The sequence below is a fragment of the Alosa pseudoharengus genome, unplaced genomic scaffold, assembly GCF_046254945.1.
Source record: "Alosa pseudoharengus isolate Yale_2024_CS ecotype anadromous, Long Island Sound unplaced genomic scaffold, YU_APseudo_1.1 YU_APseudo_1.1_scf_2, whole genome shotgun sequence".
Lineage (NCBI taxonomy): Eukaryota > Metazoa > Chordata > Actinopteri > Clupeiformes > Clupeidae > Alosa > Alosa pseudoharengus.
In genome coordinates, this window is record NW_027468663.1 from 49,936,865 (window position 1) to 49,958,517 (window position 21,653).

General features: G+C 40.0%; 1 protein-coding gene across 6 annotated transcripts; it reads right to left on the bottom strand.

Moving 5' to 3' along the window:
* Positions 1 to 1,012: 1,012 nt before the first annotated feature.
* On the bottom strand, positions 1,013 to 7,599 carry otulinb (OTU deubiquitinase with linear linkage specificity b). Of its 6 annotated transcripts, none has more exons than XM_076295384.1 (9): positions 6,798 to 7,290; positions 6,000 to 6,185; positions 5,613 to 5,858; positions 5,126 to 5,211; positions 4,780 to 4,883; positions 4,199 to 4,342; positions 3,372 to 3,497; positions 2,827 to 3,096; positions 1,013 to 1,671 (listed from the first exon to the last, which is right to left on the bottom strand). In XM_076295384.1, the coding sequence occupies exons 1-9, from the start codon at positions 6,980 to 6,982 to the stop codon at positions 1,387 to 1,389; spliced, it is 1,632 nt and encodes a 543-aa protein (XP_076151499.1). In that variant the 5' UTR covers positions 6,983 to 7,290; the 3' UTR covers positions 1,013 to 1,386. The 6 variants fall into 6 exon arrangements, with proteins under 6 accessions (XP_076151499.1, XP_076151500.1, XP_076151498.1 ...); XM_076295385.1 differs by having other exon boundaries at positions 5,613 to 5,864; positions 6,000 to 6,173; positions 6,798 to 7,289; XM_076295383.1 differs by having other exon boundaries at positions 5,613 to 5,864; positions 6,798 to 7,288.
* Between the last annotated feature and the right edge of the window lie 14,054 nt (positions 7,600 to 21,653).

Below are 21,653 nucleotides of genomic sequence, written 5' to 3' on the forward strand. Positions count from 1 at the left end.
GGCATTATTCTCAAACTATTTGCATTAAGTCTACACCACTGTAAGTGGAAGGAAAGGCAACCAGCAATGATGAGAACCATTTAAAGTCAACATACAATTTCACTATGGCTATATTTTACTATATTAAGTTGTGAGTGACCTTTGGCCTTTGGGGCCTACCTACATTGTCCCATGAGCCATTACTGCAACCATTATATTGTTCTTTTGTTAGCCTTAAGCCTATCTCAGTCATTATGCCATACCACATCACCTCCTGCCGTGTAATGAGCTGCATTGAACACATGAAGATCTATTGAGAACACCAAATCCATATTTCCTGTTATTTTGGTGAAGTAATGTAAACGTAGTGTAATGCCTTACAATTCAAAGACAGTAATATTATAATGTAACAAATTACTTTGAGAGGACTGTAACAAGTAATAAATAATGCATTACACTTTTGAAGTAACTTGCCCAACACTGCCTATTAGTAGTGTCCCCAGACACCTAGCCACTGTCCTGTGACACTCAGACACTGTCCTGTGACACTCAGACACTGTCCAATGACTGTGGCTGGGTGTCTCGGGACACTACTAACAGGACAGGACAGTTTTTGTTACTACCGCCTCTCCGAAGTACAGAGCCAAACCTTTCATAAACACACCGTTGACTGCACATAGACTACAACGCACACTAACACACACAGAGTTTCGCAACAACTGCTCTTGACATTCCACCATATCCTGGACCCATCAGGTTAAGGTTACAGTGTGGGAGAATATCTGCTAGGGGGCATGTGGCAATCCTCTGTGTTGGCATCCAGATAAGTTGTGACCTTAATGATTAAGTTCACTGGCATTTCAAAGCAGTTCTACTTTTTCAAAATAACGATGACAGAAAAGTTAAACCAAAAAGTGAGGAATGGAGTATCTGACTGCAGGTGACATTACATGAATTTAGTACTTGAACTCCCCACATAAAAACACTGACCAACAACAACAAATATGCACAATTGAAGAAATAGATTTTCATCTCAGAGGTAAACAAATTGATTTATTCTTGTTACTCATTCACTGAAAGAGATCCAGGCTCCTGGCAGCAATATATTGTATCTATCAGTACAACTTAATAAAAAAAAAAAACAGATTTAAAAATGATAATAAAAGGATAAAAATAATCTGTTTCGGATTAAAGGAGCATTGTAAACATTAAAACTACAGCACAAAACATATGATTAAACCATCACTACCAGAATACTACTAATACATTTATACAACCACATAATTAAAACCGAAAACATATCATTGCATCTTACATACACATACCTATCCTAAAAGGAAGATTTGCATCGGATAATTTAGTTCCACACTCTTGATTGTCAGAGTTGGGCATATATGGTATAATAAGTTAGACGTAGGTCTTCCCTGTGTTGTTGGAGTGTCCATGCATAGGTGTTGTCCCTGAGGGCTCACGCCATACAGGCCTGCTTGCGGAGTTCCGCTTAGATACTTTCTGTGCTCTAGGGACTGGAACATTGTAGTGCCTGTCGTCCTCCGTCAGTAGGCAAAGGTGAGGCCAGTCCTCTATGTGGTCATCAGGATAGTAGGTGACAAACTCCTCTGTGTCTGCTTTATAGAGCCGGTAGACCTGAATAGTCTGCTGCAGGGAGTAGCCAAGGAGAAACATCTCCACCTGCAGTGCAAACAAGGGAAGATAATATCTTTAAATATGGATAATAAGGCTAAATGACAAAATAAGTAACCTCCATAAGTAACACCATTTTAATGCAGTTTGGGAGGGACAGAACAAGCAGCGCCCCTCATCTATGTGGCTCATGTGACATGTAGGCCTACATTATCTACCTGCTATCACTTCACTACTTGACACTACCCTACATGGAGACATATCTCATGTTATAAATGAAGAAAACATTTCAGAAATTATGTTTTGTACACATGGGTTTAGCAGGCTACAATAAATTGCCTAACAGACAACAGCCTAATTTCGAGGTATCACTGAGCTATTAATATGCCTAACTATAATGCCTATTAAATAAATGTAAAGGACACAGAATAATGACAGAACTGTAAGCTCATTTGAAGTCTACCCAAACATATGCAAAGGGAATATATAAATAAATTGTGTTGCATATAGCCAACTTAATGTCAATTTAAAGACTATGATTATATGCAGTTTCTATGCTGTTTCCATTGATAGTTACAGGAAACCACATTGTTGTTTAACATATTGTTGCTAGTAGAATCGTGTTTCAGCAAAAGTGTGCATGTTATAACATCCATAACCCCCACGCTTGCTACGCCCCTGTTTGCAACACCTGAAATCACCAAACACCTACACATATATCCTGTTCATAGACTTCAGCTCTGTCTTTAACTCCATCAACCCACTCAAACTCTTTACAACACCTTTGTACATGCACATCGACCCATAATAACCTAACATTACGCCCTCGTGCCCTCAGCACAAGGAGTCCACAGTCAGGGATGCCTTCTCTCCCCCTAGCCTCTATCATTATTACTACCACCCACTTTAAAAGCATGGACTATTGTATTCTCTTTCTGCTTAAATGTTAGCATGTAATTAAAATGCTATAAATGTTTATGAATCATACAGTTTTCTTCTCTTGTACTAATACAAGATGGTTCAGCGGTGCAGTAAGCACAGCTGTCACTGGCCAGGGTTCTGAAACAGAACAGCAATGTTCTACATCCATGAATATCCCCATTTGTACTATTTAGTTATTCTATGTATTTCCAATCGTTCTAATAGTTTCTTATGCCTAGGAGAGAACCGTCAGCTCGCTGTCCAACACAGGGGGGCTCTGACCTGCTCTAGCCCTCCGCTGGAGCCCACATGCAGCAGGTGGTTGGTCAGAAGGGTCCTGGGGCAACGGGAGGAGTCTCTGGCAAACAGGAGCCAGCAGAACTCGGGCACGCTCTCGCCGCGCTCGCTGGCGCCGTGCAGCTCCACGGCGGTCCGCAGCATGAGGAACTTGACGGCCTCCAGCAACCCGTACTCCTCCTCCCCACCCTGGAAGACCTGCTGGCATAGAGCCTCCCTGTCCTGCTGCCCGCGGGCCTCCACTGCCCCCTGCCACTGAGGAGAGAGAGGGAGACACGGGCTGAAAGAAGCGTCTTTTATCAGAATTTTTAAATAAACAGCCCCCATCACCATCATCATCCAAGTGAAATTGTTACAGATGGATACCAAGATGTTGCGATTTGCTTGAATTTCCCCTGGGGATCAATAAAGTATCTATCTATCTATCTATCTATCTAAGAATAGTAGGCACTTACGTGCTATGCAACGTTGTTCGACTTCACAATGGAATGAGACTAGAGTGTTTGATAAGACACAGATATAGCACTGACCCGTCTCTTGAGGAGCTGTAGATAATGCTCCAGTTGTTCCACGCCTCCCGTGGTGCTTCTACCACTAGCAAAGGGGAATCTCCACTGATCTACCAGATCCTTTACCGATAGAAGCTGTTTAGGCCACTGTACAATGAAAGAAAAATACAGAATATAAGTCTTCCCATCTATCTCAATGCAGAGCAACACTGTCAGCTCTGGAACCAACTTTCGGATGGTATCAAAAAGGCCCCAACTGTAGCCAGTTCTAAATCTAGACTTAAGACCAAACTGTTCTCAGATGCCTTCTCATCCATCCCCCCTATTCTTTGTGTTTATGTTTGTCTGCACTGTCCACCTTTTTGCTTGTATTGTGTTGAGGAGGGAGGGAAACTAGAGGGGGCGGGGGGGGGGGGGGGGGGTTGTTATGTTATATGTTATATGTGATATGTGTGAGGCTGTGTATATCCTGCATGGAATCTAATGATGTGTGTGAAAAACAATATCCTTATAGGACAATAAAGACTCTATACTATACTATACTTCTGCTAACTGCATAAAAGTTACAAATTCTGAATCTGCCTTTAAATTATTCTATCTTGTGTCTTTCATTTTGTCTTTTGAATTATTCTTTATTTTTTCAATGTTTTTTCCTTGTGTGTTTTATGATTTCTTTTTTATTATGATCTTTACTTTTTAAATTATTCTTTGAGTATTGCCCTCCCTATGCTTTTATTTGCTATTACTGTTTGCTTTATGTTTATGTAAAGCACATTGAATGACCTCTGTGTAGGAAATGCAGTATATAAATAAACTTGACTTGACTTGTCATTACAAATGATACACACCAGGCTGAAGTCATGGTCTGCTATACAGGCTGGAAGTTGAGTGGACTGAGTGAGAAGCTGAAAGAGGGTGGCCCTTAGTGCACAGTAGTTGTCCCCCCTCACCCTGCGTAGATACTCAAAATCATAGGATATCATCTCATAACCCTAGGATCCAAAAGAAAAAAGCATAGCAAGGTTTCACCACTAGAATATCTTCACATGACATAGTATTGCAGTTTTTCTTGATTCCTTTAATGTTTTTGTCAACTCTGACATCATGTTTTCAAAACAATTAACACGCAGGTCTAAACAAAAGCACTCTGACCACAATAACACATGTTGCTTGCAAAAGGCTCATACCCTCTCAAAACATTTAAAACATGCAGCAAAAGCAAATTTTGCCTTCAAACAACACATCTTGTAGTCAAATCACTGTGTAATTTCAATCAATCATTACACACTGGACAACAAAATGCCTGTGCCTGTGCCTTTTCTTTCTCATTTTTCTGGTATCAGAAAAACTGTGAAAAGACAAAATGTATTGAATAAAAATGAATTGCATTCATTCCTCCCAAGATGTTACACCCTCTGTCTGCACTGACCTTTCTGATAAGGACACTTTTGGCGGTGTTTCCCCTCCACTCTCTTTGACTATAGGACAGGAGTTCCACTGGGCCTTCCACACTGCACTGACCCTCTGAAACCACTGGCAAAAAGAAACACAGACTCTTCATGAGGAAGACACCAACAGTTTGAGTTTCAGTCTTTTTCATGCTGTTATCCTAGGCAATTCGCTATTGGTTCAGTGAATCTACTAGTGGCAAAACTGAAGTCCTATGTAGAAGAACTTAGAAAGGTAAGTGTGAGTAAGAGTGAGTGAGGAAAATATCTTCTAAAACAAATGTGGAGCTTATGAGAGACATTGAGCTATGAAACTGTTTCACCCACACTCTGCCTGAATCCTGGGACACGTGTCGTCTTTTGCATTTCGCTCCTTCTCAATTTCATCCTCTCCCCTGTACAGGTCTTCTTCACTAGGAAACAACATTAAGAACAACAACAAAAACATTTAAATCTTTGAGTAACCACTTTGTTTGTTCTCACACAGATTCAAGCACCCAACTGGGCAGCCGTGGCCCACTGGTTAGCACTCTGGACTTGTAACCGGAGGGTTGCCGGTTCGAGCCCCGACCAGTGGGCCGCGGCTGAAGTGCCCTTGAGCAAGGCACCTAACCCCTCACTGCTCCCCGAGCGCCGCCGTTGAAGCAGGCAGCTCACTGCGCCGGGATTAGTGTGTGCTTCACCTCACTGTGTGTTCACTGTGTGCTGTTTGTGTTTCACTAATTCACCAATTGGGTTAAATGCAGAGACCAAATTTCCCTCACGGGATCAAAAAAGTATATATACTTATACTTATACTGTGTTTCAGGAATACCTATTGTCATCTTCTGGCATTACGGAGCTGACGGGAACCTTCAGTTTGTTCGTCTCCTGTTCCTCTGAGCGCATCTGTTCAGCGGCTTTGTCCTGAGATGTTGACAGCGGTGCTGGGGTAGTCTTGTCCATGCTTCTCGCCAGTCTAAGCAGGTTTTCATTATTTGGTCCAGCAGTCTCTTTGCAGCTCTCTACAGCATCGCCCTCTCTCAGTGATGAACAATTCACGTTGGGGTCATCCCTAAATCTTAGACTGTGGTTAAAAACAAAGAGTTGGACTGTAGTTCTGCAGAGAAAAAAAACTCTTTCACAGGTTACACATTAATGTACTTTCACTTGTCACACAAAAGTAACACACAAAAGTAGGATATTTGTTCAGAGATAATACCGGTTACACTCTTGTATTTTAGCTCTTTTGGCCAGACAGTCCAAGTGGGAAGTAGATGGCAGGCCTAATGTTGACTTTTGTAGGCATGTATTTTGTTTGACAGAATCTGTTCGACCATCTGGATCCAGATGAACCGCAGGCATAGTCCTCACAGGCACCGGATGGACCTCATTCCTAGGGACGGCGCTGTCATCACCACAGGCATCAATACAAAACGTCACCGACTTGCACAATGTTCACTTAACTAGAAACGCTGGCATTAACCGTATAGCTCACAACTATAGCTACATTACACTACATTTTTGCAGATTTTAAAATGGGCTTGACAATATACATTTGTAACAATTAGAGAGGTAACGTTAGGCTATTTAGTGTTTTGTCTGTTTCTTAGCGGTGGCTGCTGCTGCAGATTTGCTGTTTTTGTAGCATAAACATGGCAGACTAGCTAGCTATCTAGCTAGTTGGATTCATCTAGGTAACTTGGCATTTGACTGGGTAGAGCAACTGTAAGGGGTATCAAAGTGTCGTCTTACCGGGGTAATGCATTTTCTGTTATTTACACAAAAATCAGTCGTGAAAAATAGAAAGCATGTCAGCTAATCCACCTACTACTAATCCCAGAAAATACTAACGATTTCAAACACTTCCTGGTGCAGACGCATTGTGGGAAATGTTGTTTACATTGGACATAGTGAGCTGACAGTGTTTTGGCAACATAATTTATGCAGACCTATTTAAAGATTATTCAGGCAGTTAAATGACATATTGTGCGTTAATAAACAATGTGTTATTATTTACCTTTTCACTTGTGTTCTCTCTGAACCATTCCCAGGCATTGCATTGCTTTTGTACCCTTCTTCCACACTCGCCCGAGGTGTGCCATCACTCTTTCCGACAACTCCAGGGTTCTCCGCTTTTTCTTTCACCAGAACATTTTTGTTCATGAGGTTATTTTCAGACTGGACTCCGCAGCAGTTCCCCATTTCCTGCCACCTGTTCTTTTTGGCTACAGGAGAGACTGCACACCACTTGTGTCCATTTTCAGTCTACCCATGATGATTACATGACCTTTCTGCTCTGATTGTTTCAGGTCACTCTGAATATGTGTATACCATGTATACTCCTCAGGCTGCCTGGAACAAGGCTCCTAAAATAGAATATGACTGAAATAACCCCATGTGATATCTGACCCTGCAAGTTTTAACTGGGCCCTGGAAAAGTCATTTTGATCCACTAGATGGCAGCAGCAGTCACCTCTTCCCAGAGCCGTATCTGCCTCTTCCTGGAGTCGTATTATACACAGTTGGGAGACGGCAGCCTAAGCCTAAACAGAGCCCGTCTACGGACAGTCCCTTATTAGACATTCTCTGGCCTAAATAAGCAAAATTATGTTTCCGGTTTACTTCCGGCTTTTGGCAATGACGGCCGAAAAGTAGTACAAAGCTTATCAAAATAATAGTCTGTTTGCGATTTCGCTGTTTTGACTGGCGTGTTGAAAAATAAACAATTAAATATTCGACCGTATGTCTCCACTGTGTTATGTATGGAGATTGAAGGCTACGAACGGCATGAATGTTGACAATTATTTTAGTAAATACTCAACGGTATGTCTCCAATGTGTTATTTATGATGATTGACAAAATGCTATTTTATTTTTACATAAGTACCAGCGCATGTGGCCGTTTATTTCATCATGGCTATAGGCTAGAGTTTAGATTCTCTGCCCGAGCCCGAGCCCGAACTTTCCAGCCACTATCCTCGGGCCGGGCCGGACCGGGTCCTTGATCAAGCTTGTTTTTTTTTTCTTCTTCTAATCATTAGCCTACTTGGGTGGGGAGCTAAAGCTATGCCATAGTCAGACTCAGAAATATTTTATATTTATCAAAGTAGGCCTAAGTAACAAGTGTATACAAAGTTATACTAGTTAGGCTCAGAGTTTCAAGGGTCATTCCACGAAATCGGTGCCTTTTCAACTTTAAAAATGTGAAAAATATAATTGTTTTAAACTGATTTTTTTCAATGCCCATTTAATTAACACATCTTAACATGACAAGAAATTGTGTTGGGCCATCTCAAGCTATGCATTTTTTTTTTACCATTCACTTATTACATAGAATATTGTAGGATAGTAACAGGACTGATGGTAACAGGACTGATGATTTCATGCTAAATTGCTCATTTCTAGCTAACAGGTCAAGGTTAGGAAGGCACATGGTATGTAATCTGAAAGGTTATTACTTCTAGATATTGGTAATATCAGTATTGCTAAATAATTGTTTATAAAATGGTAACAGGACTGATGTTGTATGCTTGCCCCTCTCTCACAACCCTGATACAACATGAAAAATAGGACATTTAAGAAGAGAGAAAGTTACCCTTTCTTACACTGTGGAATCTGCTTCTTCTAAATGATGTCACTTCCTTGAAATTATGTCACTTCTAGTTTGTACCATTATTTTATAGGGGGATTTGGTGAAAGTAACAGGACTGAGATGAAATTAAGGGACAATGATAAAATACTTATATTTTCTAAGAAAACATATCTATTTATGTCAAAATCATTACTTAACAATGAGATTTCACTTAAGACAATATAGTTTAGAGTGGGTAAGACTGTCTTTAGTGGCAGGCTAGCACATACCGTTGACTTGCGCTAGCCTAGCACCTGCGAACTCTGCAATTAGAAGGGCTGGATGAAACGTGTTGAAAACGGTCTCCACTGATAAATATCACACTTGCTTACTTGGAAATGAGGTCTTATGTCCAAAATCCTGAACCACCCCTTTAATGTTACAACAAATTCACAAATTGTTTGACACAAACAATGACAACTTGACTGCTGTTAGAGAAATGTTGCCCAGATAATTTGCATCAGTTGTTCATGAGTGTCTGAACTTATCCAATAGTTACAGCCTGTTCACCGACAACACCTGCTCAGAACAGTCTAGTCATATTTTCGTTATCACACGATGACAGACATATTGTCACATTATCAGGCTTAAAGTGTTCAGGCACCGTGCCTAAATTCAGGCGTGAGCTGGTATGCTTAAGATTTGAAAATAGGCAATGAGACAACAGTATATGACGTCCTCATAAATGTCTGATAACTTCAGGCACATACATTTTTATTGCTTTAAGTCTTGCTTTAGGCTATAAACATCTCTCTCTCTCCAAATAGGCTTAATAATTTTATTAGCACTAGATGTACCGCATAGCGGTACAAAATATGACCGCCGCTCAGTCCTGCACATCCATTCCGCGAAAATAAATCATATTAATGAATTTGTCTCCATCTTCTACTCCATCCCCCACTCTTGAAACTTTTGTGTATGCTTGTTTGGAATTCCGCACACAAAGCAGCCTACTGGCGCTGCAAAGGTGAATAGATTTGTTCATGGGCCAAAAAATCTGTAACATTGTTATACAACCTTTAAAATCTCTAAACAATCACAAGTAGGGCAGTTCATCACAGTCCATCCATTGCAACTGGACTGATGAAAGGTACACCTGTAGGCTACATTGTATTTGGGAAAAGCAAAAGGTATGTATTTATTTATTTATTATTAAACAAAACAATCCCTGTCAGTTCCATGCAGTTTTCAACAGCTATCAAGAAGAGAGGTCATGTCATGGATTTTTGTGAATGTTTCTTCTTCTACATATGCATAAGTTTAGTCATCTAGTTCAAATGATATTCAGCTTTATTGTCAATGCACAAATTAAATACCAGTAGTCTAAAACAAAATGCCGTTTTACCCAGTGGTGCAAATAACTGACATGTCCAAAAGGGCCTTCATGAAATGCGTTGCGAGACTGTTCATACACATTTTAACGGGCAAAGTTGAAGAGCTACTGTCCGTTATTGTTTGTGCAAATAATATGCTGATTCATGTTCCCTTGCATTTTGCAACCATGAGGTCCATGGTTAAGCTCAATCTTTTGACGCAATCTTTTATTTTCACCCAGCCTAGTCCATGGTAGGCGCCCGATAGAAATATTGTTTAATTTTGCGATTGAGATATCCACGCACTGGCGCCCCCCCTGCGACGTGTTCGCCCCCCGGTTTTAGAGCTATTCTAAATGCAAAAATGCATAGAGGGAGTTATGACAAAACCGTGACTGTTAACAAACTATAAGCTAGGCTATATAATAAGGTAGGCCCTATGCTAGGCCTATTACACAACACAAATTGTCACAGTATGGGGTGCCGTTTGTAAATTAAGGCATATTGTTTTATCCAGCACAGTTTCAGCACATTTAGCATCAAAACATGTAAAAAAAGAGTGCCACAATTTTAAATGATCTCTTTTTCACACATTTACAGACAGATTGGTGTAAAAATTACAATATATTTTTCTAGGATAAGATTTTGTACAAGGGAAAAATATGAAGTGAAATATTAAATATAAATGTTAAATATAAATATAAATGTTAAATATAAATGCTAAATATAAATATCAAATTTAAATGTTAGCACACATATAAATATATATATATAGGCTATATATATATATATATACACACACTGACATTTATATTTAAATATATACATTTATATTTATATTTATATATATATATATATATAGTCTGACATTTATATTTAAATATAAATATAAATGTTGGACTTAAATGTCGAAATGGATCATTAACCCCGCCTCCAGTAGCCTACGACTACACGACGTTCTCCTCCCCAAGGAAAAACACGAAGCCTGTAGCAAAGGCTAGAACTAGCTTTATCAACCGTCTCTGCCTGTAGCGAACCAGCGGATAAAATGGCGATTGTATCAGAGGATATAGCAGGAGCCATCGAGCGAGCTGTCGCAGCAGGGGTGAGGGCGGCTCTTCAGTCCACAACACCGGCAGTGAACTCCTCAATTCACTCATTGGTAAGTTCTGATTTCCCCTTCCCTTCATGTTAACGTTAATCAACAGGTAGGAACAAGTAATAGCGAGAGGGCGAAGAGCCGATCTTTCTATGGATACGCTATCCTCGTTAGCCGTTGACATTACCATCTGTGTGAGTATGTGCATCTATTCATGGGTTTCACCAGGTCCCTTTCCACAGGTGTATAACATTAAGCACCATGATTATGAATGCAGACTGCATGGTGCTTGATTAATACACCTGTGGAAAGGGACCTGATGAAACCCATGAATGCTAACGTTATCCTAGTTAGCCAATAAGCAAAGTGACAGAGGGTTTGCAATGTTAACATTCATTTTAATTTGCCGCAAACTCCTCAATTTCTTCATTGGTAAGTTCTGATTCCTGTCTCTTTACCCGTGGAAAGGGTATTATAAATACATATATGATGGAAAAAGAGCTTATGTTCATTTTGGAGTGATGAACTGCCTGATATCAACAGAAATACAGGACAAGCACTTAAGCTAAGCTAATTTAGGGTGGGTTGCACCAACAAGGATTAAATTAATCTTGGTTTAGGCCTAATCAAGGTTTTGTAAATCTAGGTTTAAATTTAATTCAAGCTATGTTGCACCACTTAATTTTAAGCATGATTTAACAAATCCACGATAAAAACCTTAACCTGCGATTAAAACCTTGATCGGTGATTATAGTCCGCCATGATGGATCAGTGTACATAAGCGAGCGACAATTTTAGGCTATTCTCTTGAATCATAAGCCTACTTTTGTAAACGGTCTCATAAGTAGCAAGCAAACGCTCGCGAAGCCAAAGATCGCATACATTTTAAATATTTAAAACGTTCTATGGACTAACGTTAACGCCTGTCCTAAGGAAAATGTCGCAGCGAGTACGGAGCTCAAATTTCACAACTCACGAAAAACACTTATTATATCAATTAATGGAACAACAGGCAAAAATAATTGAAGACAAACGAACCGATAATTACACTCTGACAAAAAAAGAAGAGACATGGGTCAAGCTCTGCACAAGTTTCAATGGCTCTGTGGGGATCAAGGACAAGCGTGATGTGAACAACCTAAAAGCCTGCTGGAAAAACCTGAAAGCAAAGGCGAAAAAAGACGCTGCCAAGGAAAGAAGGGACACTTTTCTCACCGGAAGAGGCCCCCCATCTGGAGAAATGGATGTGTTGTCAGCAAAGATAGTCCAGATGATTCCACAGCAAATAACCCCCTTACCAAATCCCTTTGACGACGATGCCATTGCTGATCAGCCAGTGCTAGCAACATCCAGCTTCGAAGGTGAGTCGCCGAGCTTGTTCACACAACTATGTAACGTTATTATTATCATATAATAATTGTAGGCTAATGCTACCGTTTTAGCAAATGTAGCTGTAGGCATACATAGCTTGCGAAATAACGTTATGTTTAATGTGTGTGCTTAACGTTAACGATGTAGCCTAATTTAGCCTAACGTTTTGGCTACGCAAATGTAACGTTAGACCTAACTGTAACTTTGACTAGGCTAGGCTAGTTCAGTGTAACAATGTTTCATCTGTGTCGCCACCTGACGTTACATCTAACAGTAGCCTAGGCTACAGCTAACGTTTTCTTCATTTATTTATTGTGCCGTACCAAACTGTTAAGTTTCAAACGTGTTTGTATTTCAGAACTCAATGATGGAGATACGATGCCTGCCCTCTCTGCTCCTGCCATCATGACACAAAGTATCTGCGAGGGACCAACCCTGTCCCCGAAATCAGTCTGTTCAGCTCCAATCAGCCCCTCAAACAGCAAGAGGCATAAGAGAGACTTAACTGAATATCATTTTGAAGTATTGAAATTGGAGAAAGAGAAAAATATGATTCAAATTAAAAATGCAATATTGCAGAGAGAAGTGCTTGTTTTACAGAAGGAAGTACTGCAGCTTCAAAAAGATACACTCAAGACAGGTTTACAACCAGTGGAGATGCTTTTCAATGAAGTGTAGGCCTATGTATATCAATTGAGAATGTGTTGTTTTATTTATTTATCTGACCTGTTTAAAATAATTAAATATTTTTATTGATTGAACAGTTCTAATTACTCTGTGAATTTCAATATACTACACCTCTGTTCTTATATTAATTGCAGTGAAATGAAGGCAACCATATCAGAGCATATTTTTAAGGTGAAAAAAAAAACATGTAACTCTCTCTTTAGACTTCGTAGACAGATTCCTGTCTTTAATCAATGGTCAGTAATAAATGAAAACAATAGATGTCTGCATATCAGCCAGCAGGTGGTTAGGTGGCTGGGCTGCAAATGTTTGTAAGAGGCAGGTAGGCTGCATAGGTGGCTACATGAGTGCTGAATCCCATGACCTAAACAAAAAGAACACACAAGAACATAAAGTTAACACTGTACTACTATTGCATTAAACTGCTTGAATATGCACATGATTATTTTAAGATTATATATGTTATATGAACATAGATTTATTATGACCGCCGCTAGCGAAGCTAGCGAAGCGGTCATATAGGGATTGTCAAAGTTTTTTTTTTTTTTTTTTTTTTTTTTTTTTCCCGTCATCTACTTCCTGAAATTTTGGTCAACGATACCTGGGGCACCGAAACACCGGAGCACATGAAATTTGGTGGGTATGTAGCCCCACTAGACTTTTACGGAAAAATTTCGTTTGGTCCCCGGGGGCCACTCCCCCTCCGCGCTGGGCCCCCCGAAACCCAAAAAATGCAGTTTTTCCTAAATAACTACCTGAACCGTGGCACCGAGGATGAAGAAATTTTTATGGTATGTTGGTCTCAAGGGCCCACATCAACTTAGCCCATAATCACTCATTTGTGATTTGCACCCCCCCGGTAAAAAATGAAAATGCAATATCATTCTGCTTTAATCGCCCCTCTCTTCAGTAAAGACGTTCAGAACTGCACCAAATTTTATGTGTATGATTAACCTGACATTCTCTGGGGGTATGCCAAGTTTCGTAGAATTTCATCCATGGGGGGGTCTAAAAAATTAAGTTATGTGTACATTTAGTGACTCTACACTCATTGGCCTGTAGATGGTGGTGCACACATATACACATGCACACACACACACAGGCACCCACATACTATCGGTATTAGAACGGCTGATACATAATTACAAATTCAGTAGGATTAAAAGAAAGCCAAAATAAATATTCATCATCATCATCATGGCTGCATTTCCAGTATTGGCGATAAGTAGTCGTTTGTCCACTAGATGGCGCATCGTTGCAGTGAGACGTAATTTTGTTGGAAGTTAATCTAAAGTGGGTTAGAAAGACACTATGCTTCCTATAAGGACAAGACTGTAGGCTACAGTAGTTTACCGCAGAGAACGTCTAAGGGTAGGATGATTTCTGCATGAAATGTAATTCCCATTTCCTCTTGAAGCCGAAATAAATCTGAGAATGTTTATCGGACATGCTTGTTTTTTACTGCAGGTAGGCTACGTTAATCCTATCAATAGCAGAACGTAGGTAAAATAATGTTACCGTTAGCATGGTTGAGTGATGGAGGCCAATTTGATTATTGATGTATTTGTAGAAAACCATAAATGCGTTTATAGGCTACCAAGCAAATCGATAACAGCACTAATTGTATCTTTCGACTGTCATCTCATTTGCTTATGACCATAACCTAGGCTACTAACAGGAGCTAAGTGAGTTAGCCACAACACGTTCGCTACGTGATGGTTTTTTAATGGAAAATATATAGGCCTAGGCTACCTGAAAGATAACCTGTCTATGATCCCGTGATGATCTACATCTCCATTTAAACCAGATGTTTTAGAGCGCACGTTGAGATGTATTCAGGGCAGGGCTGTACCTACACATATTTGTTGCACGTGCTACAAAAATCATTCTTTGCGATGGATGATTTAATACCAACGTTACACCGGTCAGATACAGTTTTGCCTATGGCTATTCCGTGAGACTGAGGCGCTTTTTGTTTGTTCGAAGTGCGTGTTTAGGGTGTGAGAGGGGAGTCGATGTGCTTTGATTCCAGCTTGGTAGTTGTAGTCTATGCGATTAAAAAACACGTGTGTGTGAAGTATCCAAACAATGATAACGCTTTCATTATGGCTGCTTTAGCCACAGACCTTGAGTTACTGTACAGTGGGTTGGGTTCCATTTAGAAGTGTCCACTTCATTCGCCCTTTCCGTGATTCACAGCTACGTGAAATGTATTACTACTGATATGCAAAACTATTAACTTTTCGCCAAGAGGTGGCAGCTTGATACTGTAAGGTGTAAGCCATTGGTTCCAACGGATATTTTATTTGGGTCGCCAGCATAGCCTGGTGACAATTTGTGTTGTGTAATAGGCCTAGCATAGGGCCTACCTTATATAGCTTATAGTTTGTTAACAGTCACGGTTTTGTCATGCAATGTCTATGCATTTTTGCATTTAGAATAGCTCTAAAACCGGGGGGCGAACACGTCGCAGGGGGGGCGCCAGTGCGTGGATATCTCAATCGCAAAATTAAACAATATTTCTATCGGGCGCCTACCATGGACTAGGCTGGGTGAAAATCAAAAGATTGCGTCAAAAGATTGAGCTTAACCATGGACCTCATGGTTGCAAAATGCAAGGGAACATGAATCAGCATATTATTTGCACAAACAATAACGGAGAGTAGCTCTTCAACTTTGCCCGTTAAAATGTGTATGAACAGTCTCGCAACGCATTTCATGAAGGCCCTTTTGGACATGTCAGTTATTTGCACCACTGGGTAAAACGGCATTTTGTTTTAGACTACTGGTATTTAATTTGTGCATTGACAATAAAGCTGAATATAATTTGAACTAGATGACTAAACCTATGCATATGTAGAAGAAGAAACATTCACAAAAATCCATGACATGACCTCTCTTCTTGATAGCTGTTGAAAACTGCATGGAACTGACAGGGATTGTTTTAGTTTAATAATAAATAAATAAATACATTATGCTGCTACCTTCTGCTTTTCCCAAATACAATGTAGCCTACAGGTGTACCTTTCATCAGTCCAGTTGCAATGGATGGACTATGATGAACTGCCCTACTTGTGATTGTTTAGAGATTTTAAAGGTTTTATAACAATGTTACAGATTTTTTGGCCCAGAAACAAATCTATTCACCTTTGCAGCGCCAGTAGGCTACTTTGTGTGCGGAATGTGTGCAAACACACATTCCAAACAAGCATACACAAAAGTTTCAAGAGTGGGGGATGGAGTAGAAGATGGAGACAAATTCATTAATATGATTTATTTTCGCGGAATGGATGTGCAGGACTGAGCGGCGGTCATATTTTGTACCGCTACGCGGTACATCTAGTTATAAACCTGATCATACACACCTTAACTATGCAGTGAAATGGTTATCTATCAAGGTTCTTCGAACAGCATTTCCATTAGCCGTGGCATGCTCCTCTTGGCCATGTGCACGGTCCTCATGGGGATCCTCTTCAGCCTCCTCTGGCAGCTCAAACTCTCTTTCCGAAATTGTACAGCACTGCTACTGCCACAATGACTTTTAATGTTGTCTCTAGCTTTGTTCGAAGTCCATCATGTAAGCAAGGAAACCTTCGTTTCCAAATTCCAAACACTCTCTCCACAAGACCTCTTGCTTCAATGTGGCTGGCATTGTATCGTCTCTCCGCTGGTGTTTGAGGGTTTAAAAGAGGCGTCATCAAGTATGTGCGACAGGGATATCCGTTGTCACCTACTAGGTGGCCTTGAAATGCATTTCTCTCCATTAGAGCACAGAGGTGGCTATTATCAAAGATCCTGCTGTCGTGAGTTGATCCTGGCCACCGGGCTACAATGTTGGTGATAAGGGCCTTCTCATCACACACAACCTGAACATTAATAGAGAAGTAGCCCTTTCTGTTGCGAAAAAGCTCACCATTTTCTCCACCAGGGTTTTTAATGGGGATATGAGTGCAGTCAATTGCTCCCAGCACTCCAGGAAAACCAGCTCTTCTATAAAAACCAGCTGATGTTTCTCCTGTTGGGCCAAATCTGACATACTGGTCTTTTAAAGCTGCAATGGCTTCTGATACCCTTTCAACAATCCTACTCACGGTTGATTTATCCACCATCTGGAAGCAACCGGTAGCATAAAACCGCAGGGCTATCAGTAGTTGGAGCAAAGGTGGTATAGCTGCATTCCGGTCACTGCCATGTTTGATTGCGTACATGGTTTTTTCATTTAACCTTAGGACAGATTCCTTGTTAAAACGGTACCTCTTTGAAAATTCCTCATCATCATAAAACTCCATTGGGTTGAGACGGTCTCTAATTTTCCTTCGTGGGACTCTATTTTCTTCAAACCATCTGATATATGCAGCCATTTCAGAAATGTAAACCACCTCAGCAGTAGGTTTAAAATTAATCCCTAACTGAAATTTAAATCTGAGTTTAAAGCAGTTGAGCAACAGGGTTAAAATTAATCCAGGTTTATATTAATTTCTAAGCCAAGATTAAAAGGATGGTTTAAATGTAATCTTGATTACTTTTAAACTAGATTTAAAGTTTGGTGCAACTGGATTAATGGATAAACCTTGATTTAATCCAGGTTAAGACTTAATCCTTGTTGGTGCAACCCACCCCTAATGTCGCGTGGTTCATGCAAACATCACGTGCATTCATTCTCAGGTAACATTTTGTCGTGTGGCTTTAGTAGGCCTGTGCATGCTGTGCATTTCACGATTGATTGCAATATGAAAATGCTATTTGCAAATGGAGATGCATTTTCAACTAAAAATATAGCCTAGCATGCCTCAATACAACGCAATTCAGATCGTTACAACGCATTTTCATATAATAGATGGGGACAGTAAACATTTTTTAAAAAATAATTAAAAAAAAACATTCTTACCTCCTAGGCCTAGTTTCAGTGATAACCTCCTAAATGGGCAATCTGTCACTGATGGTTGTCTCCTTTTCTCCACAGCTACTCAGCGCCAGCGTCTGCGTCAATTGGAATTCAGTGATTCGGATTCCAGCGATTCTGACTCCGAGTAAGTAAAGAAGCACATATGGCAAACCCCACATACTTTGCATTGTTTTGATAAATGGATCGATGAGCAAACTCTTTTGTTTTTCCAGAATAGTTCCATGATCTGGAGGAACCGGAGCAGCCCACCCCCCAATTCCTTGTTGGTGTTTTTTTTTTTTTTTTTTTTTATTAATTTATTTCTTTGTTATTTTTGTTATTGTCAATAAATATTATAAATAATATTAACATTTATAACATATTGCCTGCCTGTCTTGAATTAAGCAACAAGCCCCGAGAGGCCACTGGTTTTAGAACAGCTGTTAGGCATGCTGCGCAATTGCGGAAGCAATCATTTCCATACAGGCTTGTAGGCTACTGGAGAACAAGTCATTGCTCATGATAATAAAAGTATAATGTTCATTCATTTTCACGGTATGGACTAGCAATGGAAAATAAAAACAAAATGTTGGCAATTGGTTATAAGCCAACGTTTTGCAATAAACGGATTTTTGTAGGCCTATTGTGACGCACGACGATTTTCTCCGTGCCAACGTCAAAACAACGTTACCCCACCGGACAAAATGAAGTTGGCACAACGTCAGTAAACAACGTCATGCCAACGGATGATATGCCGTTGTGCCAACGTATGCTTGCTATCTGGGTAGCCTACCTGGGTGATTTGGATCAGCCGAGCGGACCGGTTACATTATGTTGTTATGAGTGCGAGTCAGTCGAATCAGCCGGCTACATTGTCATGAGTGGATCTGTAGCCTAGTTTCTACTCGTGTCAAGGTGATAATAATATAGGCCTAATGAGAATAGTAGGCTAGTAGTAGTAGTAATAATAATAATAATAATAATAATAATAATAATGTATTCACTGCAGGGCATTTCTACGATCCTGTTTCTATGTCTACATTGAAAGTCAATTGCTTAGGCTAGGTTAAGACAATAAATAAACAGTCTGGCTCAAACTGCTTTCTTTCCCGTGAGTGGGTGGAGGTTTTGATGCTATATTAGGCTATTTTATATTATATTATATGATATTATATTAGGCTACCTAACATGATATATATATATATATATATATATAGCTATGATTAATAGGCTAATAATATTAGTTGCCTAGTATTAGCTGCATATAATACCTATTAGAATAGATTCCTAGTAGCCTACTATTAGTATATAGTAGTGGTAATAAACATTGTAGCAGAGTAGCATTAGACCTAGGCAAATTTTCTATTGTTAACAAAACAACAACAAATAATTAATTATTATAATATAGGCTACCCTCTCTGTCAATAAGATCGAAGTTTCTGAACATGAGCACCAAAAAGATGAACAATGTGTGGATGCACTTTGACCAGGAGAGCAAAACTCTTAGGCTAAATGCAAGTACTGCAAAAACCTGGTTTCAAATCATGGAGGATCCACATCCAACATGAGAAGGCACTTAACGAAATGAAGCACCCCACTGCACTGCTTGAACGTAGGACTGAATTTCTTTGCGATTTAGCAATACTGACCCAAGTGACTCAAGTGACTCGTTCAACCCGGATCAGTTTAGTGAGTGACTCAGAATAACCCGGATCCTTAAAAGGAATCGAGTTTGACAGGCCTACTGTAGCCTACAGTCTTGTCCTTGTAGGAAGCGTAGTGTCTTTCCAACCCACTTTAGATTAACTTCCAACAAAATTACGTCTCACTGCAACGATGCGCCATCTAGTGGACAAACGACTACTTATCGCCAATACTGGAAATGCAGCCATGATGATGATGATGATGAATATTTATTTTGGCTTTCTTTTAATCCTACTGAATTTGTAATTATGTATCGGCTGTTCTAATACCGATAGTATGTGGGTGCCTGTGTGTGTGTGTGCATGTGTATATGTGTGCACCACCATCTACAGGCCAATGAGTGTACAGTCACTAAATGTACACATAACTTAATTTTTTAGACCCCCCCAAGGATGAAATTCTACGAAACTTGGCATACCCCCAGAGAATGTCAGGTTAATCATACACATAAAATGGTACAGTTCTGAATGTCTTTACTGAAGAAAGGGGCGATTAAAGCAGAATGATATTGCATTTTTCATTTTTTACCGGGGGGGTGCAAATCACAAATGAGTGATTATGGGCTAGGTTGATGTGGGCCCTTGAGACCAACTTACCATGAAAATTTTTTCATCCTCGGTGCCACGGTTCAGGTAGTTATTTAGGAAAAACTGCATTTTTTGGGTTTCGGGGGGCCCAGCGCGGAGGGGGAGTGGCCCCCGGGGACCAAACGAAATTTTTCCGTAAAAGTCTAGTGGGGCTACATACCCACCAAATTTCATGTGCCCCGGTGTTTCGGTGCCCCGGGTATCGTTGACCAAAATTTCAGGAAGTAGATGACGGGGAAAAAAAAAAAAAAAAAAAACTTTGACAATCCCTATATGACCGCTTCGCTAGCTTCGCTAGCGGCGGTCATAATAAAAGTTAATAAATAGTAGGCTAAATAAATTAAAGTGAATTGCATAGTCGGTGTTATAGGTCACTTTTAAAATTTTGTCATATTGCATAATTATATCCTGGCCATGAATGCATTAATCATTGCATCTGTCTTTGAAAAATAAAAGAGCAATCCTCTCATTCGCCTTGACAGGAAAGCCTCCTAAAAAGGCCAGGTTAGAGGATGCTTGCACAGAGAAGGTGCAAGATACCTTCAATATGGGGGTCAAATCTGTTCAGCAGAGGGAGGGGAACCACATTCTGAAATAAAAATTGGGGAATTGTCGTCTGGGTGGCACTAGCAGGAGATAAAGCGAATGACCTATTGACCTGTATTGGCACAATGGAATTACACTGTCAACGCAAAAAAAATGTTAGGCTGAAAAAACTAAAAAATGTCTATCTTCAATATGGGGGTCATCTGTTCACCAGAGGGACAGGAATGACATTAAAAAATAAAAATTGGGGAATTGTCGTCTGGGTGGCACCAGCAGGCATTAAAGCGAATGACCTATTGACCTGTATTGGCACAGTGAAATTACACTGTCAACGCAAAAGTTGTTAGGCTGAGAAAACTAAAAAATGTCTATCTCCCATATCGGTGTCATCTGTTCATCAGAGGGAGGGGAACCACATTCTGAAAAAAACATTGGGGGGATTATCGTCCGCGTGGCACCAGCAGGCCTCAAAGCGAATGACCTTTTGACCTGTATTGGCACAATGCAATTACACTGTCAACGCTACACTAAAAAAATTCTATCTTCAATATGGCGGTGACATGGCTATCTAAACCTAGGGTTAGCATTTCTAACTTGTATAGCTCATAGACAGACTAAATTTGGCATGTGACATCTATGTATGACATAAAATACATGAGCTAAGTAAAATCACAACTCACACATTCACAGACTCTATAGCGCCCCCTAGAAATCTACATTTTCCAATCTTTGGCTCCGCCTCCTGACAACATACAAGCAGCTGGAGGTCTCAAATTTCACAAACAAGTTTGTTATCATTCCCTGTACTGAAATGTGTGCCACGTGTTGACATTTCAGGAAATAATGGGTGTGACACTTACCTAGGCCTGTCTGGCCAACATATCTAAATTGTAGTTTCTGAGTATGTCCGTTGCATCAAACTTGCCATGGCAGGTAAGGTCAGTGAAACTGGGATTATTTCAGAACAGCACACCTCTCTGTATCATAATCAATGAAAATATGGATGTTTTAATGGTTTGTGTATGATTTAAGAACTTTTGTTGGTCAACAT

Bases quoted from the DNA above. Each gene is read 5' to 3' on its own strand.
- otulinb (XM_076295383.1), bottom strand. From the start codon at position 6,982: ATGGGGAACTGCTGCGGAGTCCAGTCTGAAAATAACCTCATGAACAAA. The intron at 6,186-6,797 runs GTAAATAATAAC...TGGTGATGACAG, and splicing joins GAGAGAACACAAGTGAAAAG to CGCCGTCCCTAGGAATGAGG. The intron at 4,343-4,779 runs GTCAGTGCAGAC...TTTGGATCCTAG, and splicing joins AAAGTGTCCTTATCAGAAAG to GGTTATGAGATGATATCCTA.